Consider the following 21,774-nt stretch of genomic DNA (forward strand, 5'->3'; position numbering starts at 1 on the left):
TGTACTATTCTTATGATTATAATACACAGTTGATGAGAAATACTACTTGATCTGAGCATTATGACTCCTAGGTGCTTAAAACTTGATAAAATATGGAACATCAGTGGTAACACGTAGCAATAAAAATCATTCTGTGTATTGTGCTCAGTATAGCAATTGCATCATTGTTTCACAGAAAGGATAACTGATTATAATCCTATGTGGGTGTATAGCTCATCTGTGGGAGGCTGTTTCTGTGCATACTTATTTTTCTAAGAACAAAAGTGAAGAAACATTCTTCATTCTTATGAATATTTACTTATTAAGAATATGGCCCATTTAGATGTACTTCACATGGTTTGTAGAAGCATTATATGGAAAAGTATAAAGAAGAAATGCAAATTTTATTTTGCATGTACTGTAAAAGACAGCTTGAACTACTGAAGAAAATTCCTGGTACCATAGCTCTATCTCTAATTTTAAAAATAGAAATTTAATTCTAACCTAAAAATAACTAGAACATCAGAGGTATACTATTACATAGCATGAATAGATTTATCAAGTGTAGATTTCTCCATATGCAATGCTATTTTCTTTTTAAAACTTGTGGTATGATCTTTTGGGAAAATATTTGGTCTCAAGTGTTAATAAAACCCACACTTGAGAAGCAAATATTTTAAAATCACGTTTTGATGGAAGTAAAATAACTTACTAATAAAATAAATCCCCCAAAGTACCTAGGGCTATTTAAATATTTAGCATGATAAAATGAATCCATAAAATTATAGCTTAACAAAATAGAACATAGTCATTTAGTTTCTATTCTTATCTATAAGATGAAGTAGCAGGTTAATACACGTTCTCTGTATTGTTTGGTTTTGTTGTTTTTTTTTTTTTTTTTTTTTTTTTTTTTTTGTAGAGACAGAGTCTCACTTTATGGCCCTTGGTAGAGTGCCGTGGCATCACACAGCTCACAGCAACCTCCAGCTCCTGGGCTGAAGCGATTCTCTTGCCTCAGCCTCCCGAGTAGCTGGGACTACAGGTGTGTTGTTTTGTTTTTAATATGCTGTGTCCTCACCCTTTGTGAAAGCCGCTGGCTTTCAATAATGAACAAGCCAATCTGGCTGAAAGAAGGTAAAGATAAAAACAAGTACAGCAACTATCAAAAATGGTAAGCTATTGATATTAAATAAGTTTACTATGAGAAAAAGAATCAGTCAATAAATTGGAAGAACATGTTAGTAGAAGTTATAGTTCTGAAGATCTGAGAGCTGTTTGAGCGAACCAGCAGATAATTTTTTTTTTTTTTTATTGTTGGGGATTCATTGAGGGTACAATAAGCCAGTTACACTGATTGCAATTGTTAGGTAAAGTCCCTCTTGCAATCATGTCTTGCCCCCATAAAGTGTGACACACACTAAGGCCCCATCCCTCTCCCTCCATCCCTCTTTCTGCTTCCCCCCCATAACCTTACTGCCATGGCAATTGCAACAACAAAAATAAACAAATGGGACTTCATTAAACTGAAAAGCTTCTGTACAGCTAAGGAGACAATAACCAAAGCAAAGAGACAACCTACACAATGGGAAAGGATATTTGCATATTTTCAATCAGACAAAAGCTTGATAACTAGGATCTATCGAGAACTCAAATTAATCCACATGAAAAAAGCCAACAATCCCATATATCAATGGGCAAGAGACATGAATAGAACTTTCTCTAAAGACGACAGACGAATGGCTAACAAACACATGAAAAAATGTTCATCATCTCTATATATTAGAGAAATGCAAATCAAAACAACCCTGAGATATCATCTAACCCCAGTGAGAATGGCCCAGCAGATAATTTTTTAAAACCACCTTACTGACTTATGAATTCTGTATGTATGTTTGATAATTTTTGTTTGGTTTGGTGTTCCTCTGTCACATGGTAATCCTATAAAATCGATCACATGTTTCTCAAAATATCATCTTCATTAAAATCATTTTGAGGACCTCATTTTGAACCTACTGGATCTGTATTTCGGGGGGGAACCTAGGAATCTGCATTTTAATTCCCACAAGTGATTCCTATATATACAGAACTAAAATTTAAAAATTACTGCAATGGCTTAACTGTGTTTGGGTATAATTACATTGCTTTTGCAACAATGCCTTTATTTTCTTTGCTTACTTACTGTTTCTGTAATTAGAAGCCACTATTCTTGATTTTCTTTTAGGCGGAGTTAGTAGCTTCCTCCACTGTTCCTTCAGCCCCCATAAGTGTGCCCGTATTGTACTAATTGAGGGTATACCAAATGCCGTAGTAGAGGTTTATGCTGTAATAACTTCACATGTATAAGCGCTATGAACTTACAAAAAATTTCAAAATTTATTTAAATTTCTTTTACAGTCATTTAGTTATATGTATTTTAATTAATAAGTTTTTAATTTCAATATTTGTATCTGACAGTGTTTGAGACTGGTGGAAAAATGTGGCCACTTCAGTCACATCATGAATCTCCCTCAGACTTTATCATAAGGGGTCATGTTTATATTATTCAGCATGCACCAGTACTTTATTCTTCAAATAATCTTCAATCTAGGATTACAAATGCAATCTTTTCAGTCACTGAGCCAAAGCTGATGAGTTTTTACGAAGTTTGAAATTTGACTGGAGTAATGTATAGTGCAACCCAATGGCTGTGCTGAATTGTAGTAAAAATTATATTAACATTTTAAAATTTTCAATAATTGGCCTTTTACCTATGGATTTGTATAATTTTGTAGCATTTGTACTTCTAAAGTTATTAAAACTTAAAAGAGCATGAAAACTTTGGAATGCAAAGTATTCTAATTCATGTGAATGCCTATCTCCCTAAATGGTACTTCTCTAAGTCAGGGACCATATTTTATACATCTTTGTATCCCTAGCACAATTGATTAATATTGGCTGGATCAAGGGGAAAATACATCTATTGTCTATGTTACATTGTCCAATTAATTTAATATATATTATATTATTAAATTATTACTAAATATATTTTGGTATATTTAAATTTGTATATTAATATGGCATCAAACACATATATGTATGTAATTTTATCAGTATTTACATCCATTGCAGTTATTCTTTCAGATGCTCAAATTGTTCCGTTTTTGGCCAATGGGATCTCTTCATTTTGACCCCTGAGTCCTATTGACACAACCCAAGTAGTCTTTGGTGCTTCCTTCTATCTTCCACCACAATATAATCCAAGCTCATCTTTTACATTTCCTGTCCCCAATCTAGAATCAACCATTTTCCAAGAAGCCCTGGCAAATGGTATTTCAAGATCACAAACTGTGAGAAGCTTATTATTACTAGAGTGTCCATTGTTCCTATGCCTGTTCAGTGGGCAGAGCTAAGAAATATGTATATACAGATATACATATAGGTACTTACATAATACATCATGAGATTGTAGGGCTTTTATTTAATTTCTTCAGTCTTATCTATGTATCTGCTTTCTCCCACCCTAAAAATACTTACCGGTGACATCACAAGTGATAGAATGAAGGTTACATAATTCAGTTGTTTCATTTCATAAAGCACACACAACAGATTCTGTATAACAATAACAATCACAGCACTACTACTAGACAACATATGATTACTGAAAACAGTTTAAAATTATTTCAGCTGTTCTTTTTGCTATACCATACTGGGAATGTACAAGTAAATTATTAAACTCTAAAGAGACTTGAAATAGTTATTTACTGTACGATTATCATATCACTAGCAGAATATAAATTTAGATCATATTTACTTTTTCCTTGAGGAGAATCACTGTAAAGTTTTAATGTTTAATCACATCCCGTTATTCTGGAAAGGTAGGCAAATAATGAAACTTGCATATTGCAGCTGAAGCAAGCTATAGAAGCAGCATGGGAAACTGGGCAATCAGCCTTTCCTAAATCATCTCTTCTCAATATAATTATGTTTGAAATTAATTTTTATTAAATTGGGCTCTTCCAAATTCAGATATAAGTACATGTGCACTTTTGAAATACAAATGTTTTGTCTTAACTTTGGCTTCTCTATATTCACAATTCATAATTACTAAGATTTGTATTTGTGTATGTACGAAGTCATAGATATGCCTATATTTAAAGAAAACTTCCCCTTCCATATAAGAGGCTCTCAGAAAGTCAGTACCCAATCCTTAATTATTTATGTTGGTTTGTGAAATTAATCAGACCTAAATTTTACTTTTAAAAATTTATCCCTATTCTGACTGTGTATTTCCTTCTGACAAGGTTTTGTGATGAAACAGCATTATCAAAAACTGTATCAAACATTTCTTTTTGTTAAAATTAAGTTTAGGAGAAAATGAAGTGGACTGTCATTCCTTAAAATGTGCAGTACTGTGTAATATGGATTTTTTTTTAAATAGCCAAATAATTGGTTAATTTTATATTTTGAAGTAAAGGTAATTAGTTTTGATAAATGATTACGTAGATCAACAATAATATATGGTTAAAATGAATCACTTTATGTCAGATGCTATGCTAAGTGATTTATCTCATTTTGTCATTTAATTCTCACAGCACCCTTATAGAGTTACTACTTACATCATGCTCATCTTGTAAATTCTATGAGGAAACTGAGCCACAGAAACATTAAGTTTCTAAGCTAAGATCACTTTGTTATATTGCTGCTTATGGTATATCAAGCAATTGGAGGTAAAAAAAAACAATGCTAAGGTTCTTTAAAGAATTTCAGTGAATAAAATTTAGGTGAGAACTATTAACTTGCTGATTATTAGTAGCATGTATAAATTTTAAATGTGTACTATAAAGTATATTCAAAAATAGTTGAAAATATGAAAGTATGAGATTTTGGTATGACTGTTGAAATAAATGTTAATATTTGTCTTAATGTTCTAAAATGTAAATTATTATTTGAAATGTTAGAGGTATTTCAATAAAATACATTTATCACAGGTAGAAGTTTAAATAGAAAATGGTTATAATATCTTTCGATAATTATTTTTAAATGTCTACTTAATGTACATTGTCCTTTGTTATGAATGTTTAAAAGTAGTAAAATTAGAAAATGCAGTTAAGTGAAAATCAATATATCCATTGTCACCATCAGAGCTAACCACTATTAATATTTTGGTATATAGCACCCCAGACTTGCTCCCATTCTTATTGTTTTTATCTGAATCATTAAGACTTTTCAAATCACTGTACAGTTCCATGAAAAAAGTGCTTATTGTCTCTAATCATCAGAGAAATGCAAATCAGTTCCTAAGAAAATATTTTAAAAATAACTCTTGATTTTTTTAATCTAATTTATATCATTTTTTTTCAGGATTGTACTGTATATGAAACAGAGAATAAAATTCTTCACGTGGTAAGTATACTCAGATTTATTTTTATCTTCATTAAAGAATATTTCTTTAACTTATAATTAAATAAAAGTTTACAGTCTGCAAAAAATGAGCTATGATAAACAAATTTACTGTCTACACGAGTTAAGTGTATATTTTATAGGAAACCTACAAAAGAATGAATGTATAAAAAGTATATTCATTGTAACCATTCTGTTGTATCTAATAGAAAAACATGATATAATATTTTAAGATTGTCATATGTAGCAAGGTTAGAATATAATAAAATCTAGAACAAAGAATTTGAAATTCAAATTTTTACCTATTTTTGACAAAAATAGATCAGCGAAGAGTATTCTGTTGTGTAACAGGGTGATTCACCTCTGTCATCATTTATATGAAATACTTGATAAAATAATCAAACTTCCTTTGCTCTATACTCATCAGACAACCTTTCAAATGGTAATTTAATTTCTCAATATTTATTTTTTTTCAATTATGGGGTACAATGTGCTGGTTTTATATACCATGTGAAATATTTTCATCAAACTGTTTAACATAGCCTTCACTGCATATTCTTAGTTATCTCAATATTTATTGAATCAATAAATGACTTTACAGTTATTTTATTACTAGAAATGGGTTATGATGGCATTATACTTTGAGGAAAGACATTGCCTTCCCTGGTAGTGAACAGTTGATTGGTTTTGTTTATAAATACATTTCTTGGTCAATGCTGGTCTGTCCTAATAACTTCTTCACCTCTGGTATGAAATCGTGTCATTTTTGCATTGCCAGTTACTAGGTGGTGAAGATCCGTTTGCCTGCCAAAGGACACTTTTATGCCTATGTTCAGTTTATAAGTTTTATATTTCTGAAATATTTGAATATTTATAAAACAATATTGTTTTATATTTAGTAAAGTAGAACATTTTAAAAATCTTACCTAAATATATAGAGAGAAAATATGAATTTAAAATATCAGCAGTGAAGCATTCCTATTCCTTTTTTGTTATTATATAAATGATACTGAGCAATCTTTTTTCAATCCTCTTCCCCTCATTGTGCAGCAATGATGGCCTTTGTAATATAAATTACATTGTTATGAGGATGGTCTCAGAGTGTATAGTTAATATACTTTTCTCCTTATGAGTCCAGGAAGAAAAATAATACCACAAGCCCCCTTTTGATCCACCTGTAAGGTCTGGAGAATAGGAAGAAACTAATATTTATTTAGGATCTATAGAATTCAAGTAGTAGTTTAGGTTCTTGTAAACATACTATCTTATTTAACCTTATTTTTACAGGTGGTAGAACTAAGGGTCATAAATATTAAGCTATTTGAGTATTGAGTGTGAACACAAATCTAATACCAAAGCCCATGTCCTTTTCAGATCTGGCAGTTGCTACCAATCCTGGTTTCCTGAGACATTACAAATTGTACTGTCTTGTTTTGCTTAGAACCCAGGGCTATTATCTAGCTGTGCTATTGTGTCAATAAACAAGGAGCATGAACAGACCCTTTCCCTCCTACATTTTATTTCCTATGAGTGACTGGTTTTTTGGCATTGAATTTTCTATGACAATGACTGTTCTTTCTGGAGTATTGAATTTACTGAATTAGACTTTGGTATGCTGCTGTGAGTTCTTCATTGTATTTACTTCAAGCCTGTTATTGAGGTCAGTGTGTGTTAACAGTCTTTTCTTTATAAAGTTTCTCAGGAGTAATCTCTTTCTGATGTTGGTACGGAAAACTGCTGTACTTTTCCTTAAGCACTGGCTCCTAGAAACTTAATATCGAAATTGTGACCCATGGTTGGCAAGTGTATCTGATGGTATTCATTTTGAATTTAGCTTCATTTTTGACTCTAATTTATATCTATAATTTCTCTTTGTATTGCCTTTCTCACTTAATGTATGTATGGTATATATTTTTACATTTGTTGATATAATCTGTTACATGGAGAAATAGTTCTAGTAGATAATGTGCACATTTGTAATTAATATTCAAATGTCAATGAAGGAAATATAAATAGTTCATGGAAAAATATCTAGGGGCTGCAAAGATTATTAAGTTTTATTTCTGAAGAAAGTTCAGATTCCATCATGTAACTGAAGATCAAAAATGAATTTATATGATGAAAGTAATACTGTGGGATTGCTCTTGTATAAAAAATCTTAAATATAATTTTAATTAAATAAGATAAGGAAATAAGCTCCTTGGGGTCATAAAATGATGTTTGAAATTATATTAAAAACTTTAATAAATAGTGGCCAGATTTTGAAATAATTTCTTATTCATTTAAAAATTTTTAAATGTTTAAATAATTTTAAAATAATATTTAAATAATTTTTAATTTCTTAAATTCCTAACAAAAGATTCATATTATTTCTGTCTTAACATTTTACTTATAACCTTTCTTAAAAGCCAGATTCTGAGCTACTTGCTATTAAAAATGAGTGACAGCATAAATAATATTGAAGAAGTGTAGAAATGAATGCTATATATGAATGTTATATAAATGAATGTTTACTTTGGTAGTTTTTCATTCCATCTAGTAAGTATTTAACAATCCTGTCTGATGATGATGGAAACAGTGAATGGCATTAATTAATCAGTTCATCTTAGAAAGAAATTTAATTTTCACTCCACTTCCCATCCTTGCCCTTTAACGCAAAGATGACCCAGCCTTTACTAGAAAGTTGTAGGTATACATGTGTGTTACTTTTGTCGTGTTGAGAATTAATTTTTTTAATAATAAAACAGTATATTGTACCACTTGGTATATGATACTAGAATACTTTATTTAAAACAAAATTTCTAGAACAAATATTTTTTCTAGATCTCCTAGCAGGGGTCCTCAAACTACGGCCCATGGGCCACATGCAGCGGTGTGATTGTATCTTTTCCCATTTTGTTTTTTTACTTCAAAATAGGGTATGTGCAGTGTGCATAAGAATTTGTTCATAGTTTGTTTGTTTTTTTAAGTATAGTCCAGCCCTCCAATGGTCTGAAGGACAGTGAACTGGCCCCCTGTTTAAAAAGTTTGAGGACACCTGTAAGTGTAAAAGAAATCCCTATGAGTCTAAAAAAGATTTTTTTTTTTTATTCTTGGGGATTCATCGAGGGTACAAAGAACCAGGTTACACTGATTGCGTTTGTTAGGTAAAGTCCCTCTTATAATTGTGTCCTGTCCTAAAAATGTTTTTTACAATTTTCTATTTCAGTGATCTAAATCAAGTGATTTAACTTTTGGAGACTTTGTTCTAATATTTAAAATGAGGATACTAATATCTTTCATGTGTTGTTTTTCTAGGAGAAAATAAATCAATAGCTTTTCTAGACAAAGCTTTATAATTTGGTGACTCTTTTTAGGATATTTATTTATTTATATTTTTGTTATGTAGGTTTTATTTTAATATTTAGGTTTTTATTTCCTCTTTCTCTCTTTTTTATATGTACCAGAAAATAAAAGGCCTGAATTTTTATATAGCTTGTTTAGAATTAAATTGACTTAATTTCAGTGTTTTTCTTGTTCCTATGATGCTTGAACATGCTAAGTAAAAATGTTATTTCTAGTATCTTCTTTTCAAAGATAGATGAATATGTATTCTATATGAGCACCTGGATTCTTTCTGGATAAAAGGAACCTAAAACAAAGGCTCGAATGCAGGTAGTTTATGTTGATTAGTGATCCTAAGGCTCAGAAGTGGCGCTGGAAAGTAGTGTCAGTATGGGTTCTGAAGTTGTTCACCTCTATAGGGAACTGGATTTCTGTCTCTTCAAGACCTCTGAGGGGCCCTGTACAATGTGCCTCAAAATGGTCCAACCTGCCTGCCAAAGATTTAAGAGGGAACATTTATCCACTGGTTATAATCCAGTACTTCCATGGGTCAAAGGTTGCTTCTTGGGGGTGTTACCTTCTTCACACTTTTCATGTTTGTGGAGGCATCAGACCTCTAGGGCAAAAAGCAAAGATAGTTAGTGTAACTGAGGTGAAGCAGATTGCTACAGAAGTAGCTGGAGAAAAAAAAGTGGACTGAGATGTGAGGTGGGGCTCAAGAGGTGTCTGGTACAATGAAACATACCACTGTATGTCACACACCATCATACTTCTTACTCCACTTTTTTTAATTTTAAAAACAAAACCTACCATTTGGAATTTTAAAAAGAAAAATTCCTTTGAAATATTTTATGGAGCTTTGAGAAGAAAAATTTAATGGATCTCTAAGTAGCAATCCAAATTTTAAAGCATTTTGGATCACATACAATATCCTGATACTAATTAAAATCACAATTTGCATAACTGGCAAAATCAAGTTTCAAGCATTATAGTATAACATTTCTGTAAAAAAGAAGTATAATTATAGTGATGAAAAAATTTTGAAGAACTATGCAACAGACTTAATGTTAATAACCTTTGGAGACAGTAGGCTAAATTTTAGGGACATTAAAGTAGTTTTTCTATAACAGTTAATTATAACAAAAAAATTATAACTACAGTGGCAGCTGTGGCTCAAAGGAGTAGGGTGCCAGCCCCATATACCAGAGGTGGCGGGTTCAAACCGAGCCCCGGTCAAAAACTGCAAAAAAAAAAAAAAAAATTATAACTAAAAGATCTGTAGAAAGACCTGAATAGTAACCTAAAATCTATATTAAAAAATCAACATTAAAAAATAATAATAATAAAATAAAAATAAATCAACATTTATCACAAATGAGTAAGACTTTCATGTAGGTAGGAAGTAGAAACAGTGCTAGTGGCCAACCGTGGACTGAACTAAAGATAGCATGACTGAAATTTTCCTAATGCCAGGCAGATTTAGAATTCTGTGTAATACATTAATAGTTCTTAGAAACCTCTTCACTTTAGTACACTGGGATATAAGTAAATATTTATTTAGAACAACCCTACTGATGACTGTCTTAAAAGACTAATAACAAAAATAAATAAAGTGAGGATCTCATGTGAGTTGGTAGAGATTATACTAGCTTGAGGTATGCTCTCATACAACTTGTCTTAGCCCATACTCTACCCCTAAATCTTTATTTTATCTAGAATGTAGAGGAGGCAATTGTCAAAAGGAAGAACTTGCCACTTATGAAAACTTGCTGTATTTAGGAATTCCATAGAACAATACAGATTGAGTGTCTCCTATCCAAAATGCTTGGGATCAGAAGTGTTCAGATTTCTGCTTTTTTGGATTTTGGAATATTTGCATTATATACTTACCAGTTGAGCATCACTAATCTGAAAATCAGAAATGCTCCAGTGAGCATTTCTTTTCTTTTTTTCTTTTTTTTTTTTTTATTAAATCATAGCTGTGTACATTGATATGATCATGGGGCATCATTCACTAGCTTCACAGACCATTTACCAAGTTTCACATATACCCTTGTAAGATGCACCGCTGTTGTAATCCCACCAATCCCCTTCCCTCTACCCACCTCCCCGCTCCCCTCCACTTCCCCCTTCCCCCTATTCTTAGGTTGTAACTGGGTTATAGCTTTCATGTGAAAACCCTAAATTAGTCTCATAGCAGGGCTGAGTACATTGGGTACTTTCTCTTCCATTCTTAAGATACTTTACTAAGAAGAATATGTTCCAGCTCCATCCATGTAAACATGAAAGAGGTAAAGTCTCCATCTTTCTTTCAGGCTGCATAATATTCCATGTGTACATATACCAAAATTTATTAATCCATTCGTGGATCGATGGGCACCTGGGCTTCTTCCATAACTTAGCAATTATGAATTGGGCTGCAATAAACATTCTGGTACAAATATCTTTGTTATGATGTGATTTTTGTTCTTCTGGGTATATGCCCAGCAGAGGAATTACAGGATTGAATGGCAGATCTATTTTTAGATCTCTAAGTGTTCTCCATATCTCTTTCCAAAAGGAATGTATTAATTTGCATTCCCACCAGCAGTGCAAAAGTGTTCCCTTTTCTCCACATCCGCGCCAACATCTCTGGCCTTGGGATTTTGTGATATAGGCTAGTCTCACTGGAGTTAGATGGTATCTCAAAGTAGTTTTGATTTGCATTTCTCTGATGATTAAAGATGATGAGCATTTTTTCATATGTCTGAAGGCCACGCGCCTGTCTTCTTCAGAGAAGTTTCTCTTCAAATCCCTTGCCCAGCCTGCGATGGCGTCCCTTGTTCTATTCTTGCTAATGCGTTTGAGTTCTCTGTGGATTCTGGTTATTAAACCTTTCTCGGAGACATAACCTGCAAATATCTTCTCCCATTCTGAGGGCTGTTTGCTTGCTTTACTTACTGGGTTCTTGGCTGTGCAGAAGCTTTTTAGTTTGATCAAATCCCAGTAGTGTATTTTTGAAGCTGCTTCAATTGCCCGGGGGGTCCTCCTCATAAAATACTCGCCCAGACCGATTTCTTCAAGGGTTTTCCCTGCACTCTCCTCTAGTATTTTTATAGTTTCATGTCTTAAGTTTAAATCTTTGATCCAGTGAGAGTCTATCTTAGTCAATGGTGAAAGGTGTGGGTCCACATTCAGTCTTTTACAGGTTGCCAGCCAGTTCACCCAGCACCATTTGTTAAATAGGGAATCTTTTCCCCACTGAATGTTTTTAATTGGCTTGTCAAAGATTAAATAGCGGTAAGTAGCTGGATTCATCTCTTGATTCTCTATTCTATTCCGCACATCTACCTCTCTGTTTGTGTGCCAATACCATGCTGTTTTGATCACTATCGATTTGTAGTATAGTCTGAGGTCTGGTAGCGTAATTCCTCCTGCTTTGTTTTTATTTCTGAGTAGTGTCTTGGCTATTCGAGGTTTTTTCTGATTCCATATAAAACGAAGTATTTTTTTTTCCAGATCTTTAAAGTATGACAGTGGAGCTTTAATAGGGATTGCATTGAAATTATATATTGCTTTGGGTAGTATAGACATTTTAACTATGTTGATTCTTCCCAGCCATGAGCATGGTATGTTTTTCCATTTGTTAATATTTTCAGCTATTTCTTTTCTTAGAGTTTCATAGTTCTCTTTATAGAGATCTTTCACGTCCTTTGTTAGATAAATTCCCAAATATTTCATCTTCTTTGGCACTACTGTGAATGGGACAGAGTCCTTAACTGTATATAAAGGCTACCGATTTATGAATGTTGATTTTGTAACCTGAGACGCTGCTGTATTCCTTGATCACTTCTAAGAGTTTTGTAGTAGAGTCCGTAGTGTTTTCCAGATATACTATCATATCATCCGCAAAGAGTGAAAGTTTGATCTCTTCTGACCCTATATGGATACCTTTGATCGCCTTTTCTTCCCTAATTGCGGTGGCTAAAACTTCATTACAATGTTAAAAAGCAATGGAGACAATGGGCAGCCTTGTTTGGTTCCTGATCTGAGTGGAAATGATTCCAATTTAACTCCATTCAATATGATATTGGCTGTGGGTTTGCTGTAGACGGCCTCTATCAGTTTAAGAAATGTCCCTTCTATACCGATTTTCGTAAGTGTTTTGATCATGAAGGGATGCTGGATATTATCAAAAGCTTTTCTGCATCGATTGAGAGAATCATATGGTCTTTGTTTTTTAATTTGTTTATGTGCTGGATTACATTTATAGATTTACGTATATTGAACCAGCCTTGAGATCCTGGGATAAAACCGACTTGGTCATGTGTGTAATTTGTTTGATGTGTTGCTGGATTCTGCTTGTTAGGATCTTGTTGAATATTTTTGCATCTACATTCATTAGTGATATTGGTCTATAATTTTCTTTTCTTGTTGGGTCTTTTCCTGGTTTGGGGATCAGGGTGATGTTTGCTTCATAGAACGTGTTGGGTACTCTTCCTTCTTTTTCTACCTTTTGGAACAGGTTGAGCAATATAGGTACTAATTCCTCTTTAAAGGTTTGGTAGAATTCTGACGTGAAACCATCTGGTCCCGGGCTTTTCTTTTTAGGGAGGTTTTGTATGGTTGATGCTATTTCCGAACTTGATATGGGCCTGTTCAACATTTCCACTTGATTCTGGCTAAGTCTTGGAAGGTGACATGCTTCCAAGTATCGGTCAATTTCCTTCAGATTTTCATATTTCTGAGAATAAAGTTTCTTGTAATATTCATTAAGGATTTTTTGGATTTCTGAGGAGTCTGTTGTTATTTCATCTTTGTTGTTTCTGATTGATGAGATTAGAGATTTTACTCTTTTTTTCCTGATTAGGTTGGCCAAAGGTTTATCTATTTTATTGACCTTTTCGAAAAACCAGCTTTTTGATTTATTGATCTGTTGTATTATTCTTTTGTTTTCAATTTCATTTAATTCTGCTCTAATTTTGGTTATTTCTTTTCTTCTACTGCATTTGGGGTTGGAATATTCTTCCTTTTCCAATTGCTTGAGTTGTCCCATTAAGTTGTTAACTTCCTCTCTTTCAGTTCTCTTGAGAAAGGCTTGCAGTGCTATAAATTTCCCTCTTAGAACTGCCTTTGTGGTGTCCCAGAGGTTCTGATAGTTCGTGTCTTCATTGTTGTTTTGTTCCAAAAAATTGGCGATTTCTTTCTTAATCTCATTTCTGACCCAGCTATCATTCAGCATAAGGTTATTTAACTTCCATGTTTTTGTATGACTATGCAGATTCCTGTTGTTACTCAGCTCAAGTTTTATTCCATGGTGGTCCGAGAAGATGCAAGGAATAATTTCTATTCCTTTAAATTTACTGAGGTTAGACTTGTGACCTAAGATGTGATCGATTTTGGAGTAAGTTCCATGGGCTGATGAGAAGTATGTGTATTCAGTTTTGTTGGGATGAAATGTTCTGTAGATGTCTGCTAAATCCAAATGTTGGATGGTTAAGTTTAAATCTAAGATTTCTTTGCTCAGCTTCTTGTTGGAGGATCTATCCAACACTGCCAAAGGAGTGTTGAAATCTCCGACGATTATGGAGCTGGAGGAAATCAAGTTGCTCATGTCTGTTAGAGTTTCTCTTATAAATTGAGGTGCATTCTGGTTGGGTGCATAGATATTAATAATTGAGATCTCATCATAGTGAGTATTACCCTTAACAAATATGAAGTGACCATTCTTGTCCTTCCTTACTTTTGTTGGTTTAAAGCCTATTGTATCTGCAAATAAAATTGCAACACCTGCTTTTTTCTGATTACCATTTGCCTGAAATATGGACGACCATCCTTTCACCCTGAGTCTGTATTTGTCTTTTAGGTTAAGATGTGACTCTTGTATGCAACAGATATCTGGCCTGAGTTTTTGTATCCAGTCAGCTAACCTATCCTCTTTAGAGGACAGTTTAAGCCGTTCACATTAATGGAGAATGTTGATAAGTCTGGTGAAATTTTGGGTATCGAGTTTTTCAAAAGTCCAGTGGGCATTTTTAATCCTTTCGCCAGTGTGGAAATTGGAATTTGATCCGAAGTTTCTGAGTGAGTTTACTATTGTGGTATAGGATTGGGTTGGTCATTATGGAGGATAGGTCTGAGAATATCCTGAAGAGCTGGTTTGGTTATGGCAAATTTCTTCAACATGTGAATGTCGTTAAAGTATTTCATTTCTCCATCATAAATGAAACTCAGTTTAGCTGGATACAAGATCCTGGGTTGAAAGTTATTTTGCTTTAAGAGATTAAAAGTCGGTGACCACCCTCTTCTGGCTTGAAAAGTTTCAGCAGAGAGATCTGTAGTCATTCTAATATTCTTCCCTTTGAAGGTAATGGTTTTCTTTCTCCTGGCAGCTTTGAGGATTTTCTCCTTCATATTAACTTTAGTGAAGTTAATTATGATATGCCTTGGGGATGTCTTATTGGGGTTGAGTCGTGCTGGGGTTTTCAAGCTGTCCGCTATCTGAATTTCAGAATCTCTAGGCATGTCTGGAAAATTCTCTTTCATAATTTCATGCAGAAGGGCCTCTGTGCCCAGCGAGGCCACTTCATCTGTTTCTGGAACTCCTATGATTCAGATATTCACCTTCTTTGAATTATCCCAGAGCTCTCTGATTGAGTGATACGTTTTTGCTCTCCATTTCTCTTCCTCTTTGAGAGTTTGGGAGCATTCAAAGGCTTTATCTTCGATGTCAGAAATCCTTTCTTCTGCTTGCTCCATTCTGTTACTGAGGGATTCTACTGTATTTTTTATATCTTTGAGGGCTGCAAATTCTTGCTTCAGTGTGTCTAAGTCTTTGGTGGTTTTGTCTTTAAATTCGTTAAATTCTTGAGACAACTTTTGAATTTCTCCTCGAATTCCTAATTCCACTTTGTTAATCTTGTCTGCAGTCCAAATTCTGAATTTGATTTCTGACATCTCAGCCAGTTGTTTATGAATGGTATCTTCAATTGCATCTGCCATAGCTTACCTTTGGGGGGTTGATCTATTCTGGTTATTCATGTTACCAGAGTTTTTCTGCTGATTCCGCCCCATGGTTGTTTTAATCCCTCTGATTTTTTTCCCCTGGGGCTTTGTCGAGGGCCCGTACAGTGTTGTGGCCTGAGAAACTGGGGCCCTGTCTGGTGTGGTGGGGCTAAATGGTTCTGCCTTGTTTTCAGCTGGTTTCTGTTCCACCCTAGTGAAACAGATACTTTGGATTGAAGTCTCAGCTGTGGAGAAATATCAGCAATTAAGTCACCCCGCCCCCCACCTGCAAACAATTGGAAAAGAAAAATCAAACCTTCCTACCACCCTGCACCTAGGGCACCACCTGATTTGTCCTCAGGTGATTGGTTCCGTTCAAAAATGTCCAAATCAATTGTCTCAGTCTGCACCTGTCTTGAGTGAGAGAGTTTAAGAGGTCTCTGGGAACTGGATCACAGGGGTCTGGTGACTAATCTGGTGTGGCTTGCTCCAGTGCTGCGTGGAGTCAGGAGAAGCCACCCAGCCTATAAATCAGTCTGGGAAGGTTGCTGCCTCCTTCCCCACCTTGCATCACTTCACACCCAGTCACTGATAGCCCTGCAGTTGGCTGACCCAGTTGCCTGTAGTGAATCGGTACTCCAGGAGTTTGTACCTGCCTGAATCACAAGGAGGTCTGCCAGGCCGCTGCGCTCTGCTTCTCTCCAGCAGGAGGAGGTGAGGCCTGACAACCTCGGGTGCTAGATGAAGGTTGAGGGGTTTTCACTCAGGTCCAGTCTCACCCCTGATTAATGTTACTGTCAGAACAGAACAGAACAACTCTGCGTTTCCCCTGCAGAAGAGAAGCTGAATTGAGTTCCAAATCAGCTTGTCTTTGCTCTTGTATTGTCTATAGGCTGACGATCCCCTGAGGGCCAGGTGCATCTTAGGTTTAGTAAAGCGGACCTCTGGGTCAGCCCCACCCTGTGAGTTTCCCTGGTTTGCAAGTTGGAGTTGCCTCAGGCAAACTCAGAGTCTCTGGTTGCCCAGGGAGACAGGGGGTGTGGCTTCAGAATATTCTCTAGTGAGCCATATTGCTAGCAAAAGAGGGCTGCTGCCTTATGGCTCAGGCAACCATTGCTCCGGTGTAGCTCCCCTCCGGCCAACCATCCTCTCTCCACTCCCGTATCCCAGAGTCTGCACCAACCGGCTGCAGCCCAGCACTGTCTACACCCCTCGAGCAATTGCCCAAGAGTCTGGACCCCTGGGGGACAGGCCTCCAGATGTTGGAGCGAGAGCAGAGGGGAGCGCGGGGAGCGCTGGAAGCCTGGGGTTACGGGCAGAGAACACACACAGCTTTACACAGTTTTATGCCTGGCCGTATTGTCACCAAAAGACGGCTGTCGCACTGTGCCTCAGGGAACTGCCACTCTGGTGCAGTCCCCTCTCCGCCGACCGACCGGGACTGGCCTCCAGACCCCAGTGTGAGCGAAGGGGAGTGCTGGGAGCTCAGAATTCCAGGTAGAGACTATATACAGTTTATACAGTTTTATGCCTGGCAGGAGGACGCCGTGGCACCCTAGGAGGGGAGGTAGGTCCAGTTTTTAGAGGGTCTCTCCCGTGGAGTATAGTGGGAGGACCTTTGAACTCTGCCCTGTTGTTTGTGGGGCACTCTGAGCTGTTCTCATGGGGGAGGGGACTCCCGTCCACTTGGTGATGGATTTTGTACCTTTTGTTTGTATCCTTGTGGTCGCAGCTCACCTTAGCGGGGTTGACGTGCGTTCTACAACCTTCTCTCTTAGTGCAGCTCAAATTCACCAGGTTACTTGCTGAATTTTTGTCCTTTAACTCTCCTTCTGAATGGGAGCCTCTGTGGAAAGCTGGCTTCAGTCAGCCATCTTGTCTCCTCCCCTCCAGTGAGCATTTCCTGGGAGTTTCATGTTGGTGCTCAAAAAGTTTGGGATTTTGGAGCACTTCAAATTTTGGTAATTTGGATTGGGGATACTCAACATGTATAAGTGTCAGAGTGCCCTTTAATACCTGGGCAAATAGAGATAGAGAGCTGAGGAAAATTTATGAGGTGATGTGTTGTTCCCTGAAACAGATATATATTTAAGGATGAATAAAGAAAAAGAATAGGAAAGAGAAGAGGAAGTATCCTTTAATATAATACAAAAAAGTCCATCTCCATGAATTAGGTTTATTAAGAAATTTTGTTTAATGTTCCAGGGGAGAGTAAAAAAACATTGCTTGTATTAAAAAGGAATAACATACTATAAAGACTTTAAGGACACTATAAACTGAGAAAAAAATGAACTAAGAAAATACTTCTATAAAACTAACAGACTAGAAATAGAAATTAAACCTTACTGAAAACAGCAAATCAGATATTGCAGAAAATTGAAATAATGAGAGACACAAGATGAACTTTAATAATACTCAGATATTTATTAAATGAAGAAAAAGGCAAAAAGTGAGAGTAGATGAGGCTATAGAGAATAGATTATGGTTAACCCTCGTTCAAGTAATTGTTAATTTCTTTTTTTTATTATTTTTTCTTTTTCTTTTTTTTTACTGTTAAATCATAGCTGTGTACATTAGTGCAATCACCTCTACCCATTCTAAGATGCACCATAGATGTGGCCCCACCCATTACCCTCCCTCCACCAAAACCTCCCCCTCCCTTCCCCTTCCTTTGCCCTTTCCCCATAGTCTTGTGCTATAGTTGGGTTATAGTCTTCATGTGAAAGCTATAATTTAGCTTCATAGTAGGGCTGAGTACGTTGGATACTTTTTCTTCCATTCCTGAGATACTTTGCTAAGAAGAATATGTTCCAGCTCCATCCACGTAAACATGAAAAAGGTAAAGTCTCCATCTTTCTTTAAGGCTGCATAGTATTCCATGGTATACATGTACCACAATTTGCTAGTCCATTCATGGGTTGATGGGCACTTGGGCTTCTTCCATGACTTAGCAATTATGAATTGGGTTGCAATAAACATTCTGGTACAGATGTCTTTGTTATATTGTGAATTTTGGTCTTTTGGGTATAAACCTAGTAAAGGAATTATAGGATCGAATGGCAGGTCTATTTTTAGGTCTCTAAGTATTCTCCAAACATCCTTCCAGAAGGAACGTATTAGTGTGCATTCCCACCAGCAGTGTAGAAGTGTGCCTTTTCCTCCACATCCATGCCAACATTTCTGGTTTTGGGATTTTGTTATGTGGGCTACTCTTACTGGGGTTAGGTGATATCTCAGAGTAGTTTTGATTTGCATTTCTCTGATGATTAAGGATGATGAGCTTTTTTTCCATGTGTTTGTAAATCTTGCGTCTGTCTTCTTTAGAGAAGTTTCTCTTCAAGTCCCTTGCCCATCCTGAGATGGGGGTCACGTGTTCTTTTCTTGTTAATATGTTTGAGTTCTCTGTGGATTCTGGTTATTAGACCTTTATCGGAGGTATATCCTGCAAATATTTTCTCCCATTCTGAGGGCTGTTTGCTTGTTTTACTCACTATGTTCTTGGCTATGCAGAAGCTTTTTAGTTTGATCAGGTCCCAGTAGTGTATTTTTGATACTGCTTCAATTGCCTGGGGAGTCCTCCTCATAAAATATTCACCCAGGCCGATTCCTTCAAGAGTTTTCCCTGCACTTTTTTCAACTATTTTTATAGTTTTATGTCTTAAGTTTAAATCTTTTATCCAGTGAGAGTCTATCTTAGTTAATGGTGAAAGGTGTGGGTGCAGTTTCAATCTTCTGACAGGTTGCCAGCCAGTTTACCCAGCACCATTTGTTAAATAGGGAATCTTTTCCCCACTGAATATTTTTAATTGGCTTGTCAAAGATCAAATAATGGTAAGTAGCTGGATCCATCTCTTGGTTCTCTATTCTGTTCCAGACAACTACTTCTCTGCTTTTGTGTCAGTACCATGCTGTTTTGATCACTATGGATTTATAGTACAGTCTCAGGTCTGGTAGCGTGATTCCTCCTGCTTTGTTTTTATTGCTCAGTAATGTTTTGGCTATTCAAGGTTTTTTCTGATTCCATATAAAACAAAGTATTATTTTTTCAAGATCTTTAAAGTATGATAATGGAGCTTTAATAGGAATTGCATTGAAATTATATATTGTTTTGGGCAGTATGGACATTTTAACAATGTTGATTCTTCCCAGCCATGAGCATGGTATGTGTTTCCATCTGTTAACATCTTCGGCTATTTCTTTTCTTAGAGTTTCATAGTTCTCTTTGTAGAGATCTTTCACGTCCTTTGTTAGGTATACTCCCAAATATTTCTTCTTCTTTGGCACTACTGTGAAAGGAATAGAGTTCTTGACTGTTTGTTAGGCTTGGTTATTGTTGGTATATATAAAGGCTACAGATTTATGGGTGTTGATTTTGTAGCCTGAGACATTGCTATAGTCCTTGATCACTTCTAAAAGTTTTGTAGTAGAATCCCTAGTGTTTTCCAGATATAGGATCATATCATCTGCGATGAGTGAAAGTTTGATCTCTTCTGATCGTATGTGGATACCCTTGATCACCTTTTCTTCCCTAATTGCAATGGCTAAAACTTCCATTACAATGTTAAAGAGCAATGGAGACAATGGGCAACCTTGCCTGGTTCCTGATCTAAGTGGAAATGATTTCAATTTAGCTCCATTCAATACGATCTTGGCTGTGGGTTCGCTGTAGATGGCCTCTATTAGTTTAAGAAATGTCCCTTCTATACCAATTTTCTTAACTGCTCTGATCATGAAGCGATGCTGGATATTACCAAAAGCTTTTTCTGCATCAATTGAAAGAATCATATGGTCTTTATTTTTAAGTTTGTTTATGTGTTGATTTACATTTATAGATTTACGTATATTGAACCAGCCTTGAGACACTGGGATAAATCCCACTTGTTCATGGTATATAATTTTTTTGATGTGTTGTTGGATTCTGTTTGTTAGGATCTTATTGAATATTTTAGCATCTATGTTCATTAGTGATATTGGTGTGTAATTTTCTTTTCTTGTTGGGTCTTTCCCTGGTTTGGAGATCAAGGTGATGTTTGCTTCGTAGAATGTGCTGGGTAATATTTTTTCTTTTTCTATATTTTGGAAGAGGTTTCGTACTATAGGTACTAGTTCTTCTTTAAATGTTTGGTAGAATTCTGACGTAAAGCCATCTGGTCCTGGGCTTTTCTTTTTAGGGAGATTTTGTATAGTTGATGCTATTTCAGAACTTGATATAGGCCTGTTCAACATTTCCACTTCATTCTGGCTAAGTCTTGGTAGGTGGCGTGCTTCCAGGTATTGATCGATTTCTTTCAGATTTTCATTTTTGTGAGAGTAGAGTTTCTTGTAGTATTCGTTAAGAATTTTTTGAATTTCTGAGGGGTCTGTTGTTATTTCATCATTACCATTTCTGATTGATGAAATTAGAGATTTTACTCTTTTTTTCCTGGTCAGGTTGGCCAACGATTTATTTTCTTGATCTTTTCTAAAAACCAACTTTTGGATTTGTTGATCTGTTGTATAATTCTTTTGTTTTCAATTTCATTTAATTCTGCTCTGATTTTGGTTATTTCTTTTCTTCTGCTGCATTTGGGGTTGAAGTGTTCTTCTTTTTCCAGTTGCCTGAGATGTTCCATGAAGTTATTGACTTCCTCTCTTTACGTTTGTTTGAGGAAGGCTTGCTATAAATTTCCCTCTTAGGACTTTCTTTGCAGTATCCCAGAGGTTCTGGTAATTCGTGTCTTGAGTGTTGTTTTGTTCCAAAAATATGGTGATTTCCGTCTTAATCTCGTCTATAACCCATGTATCCTTCAGCATAAGGTTGTTTAGCTTCCATATTTTTGTACGGGTATGCAGGCTCCTGTTGTTATTTAGTTCAACTTTTATTCCATGATGGTCTGAGAAGATGCAAAGAATAATTTCTATTTTGTTAAATTTGCTGAGGTTAGATTTGTGGCCTAGGATGTGGTCAATTTTGGAGTATGTTCTGTGGGCTGATGAGAAGAATGTGTATTCAGTTTTTTGGGGATGAAATTTTCTGTAGATGTCTGTTAAGTCCAGGTGTTGAATGGTTGAGTTTAAATCTAAAATTTCTTTGTTTAGCTTCTTTTTGGAGGATCTAACCAGGACTGC

General features: G+C 35.6%; 1 protein-coding gene across 7 annotated transcripts in view; it reads left to right on the forward strand.

Moving 5' to 3' along the window:
* Positions 1–21,774, forward strand: part of CNKSR2 (connector enhancer of kinase suppressor of Ras 2) — a 330,879-nt gene that overhangs the window by 126,123 nt on the left and 182,982 nt on the right. For all 7 annotated transcript variants that reach the window (XM_053580413.1, XM_053580414.1, XM_053580415.1 and 4 more), the window contains exon 5: positions 5,320–5,361. In XM_053580413.1, the coding sequence (XP_053436388.1) occupies positions 5,320–5,361 (42 nt within the window). The remainder of the gene's footprint in view (positions 1–5,319; positions 5,362–21,774) is intronic.

Source organism: Nycticebus coucang, chromosome X, assembly GCF_027406575.1.
Source record: "Nycticebus coucang isolate mNycCou1 chromosome X, mNycCou1.pri, whole genome shotgun sequence".
Classification (NCBI taxonomy): Eukaryota; Metazoa; Chordata; class Mammalia; order Primates; family Lorisidae; genus Nycticebus; species Nycticebus coucang.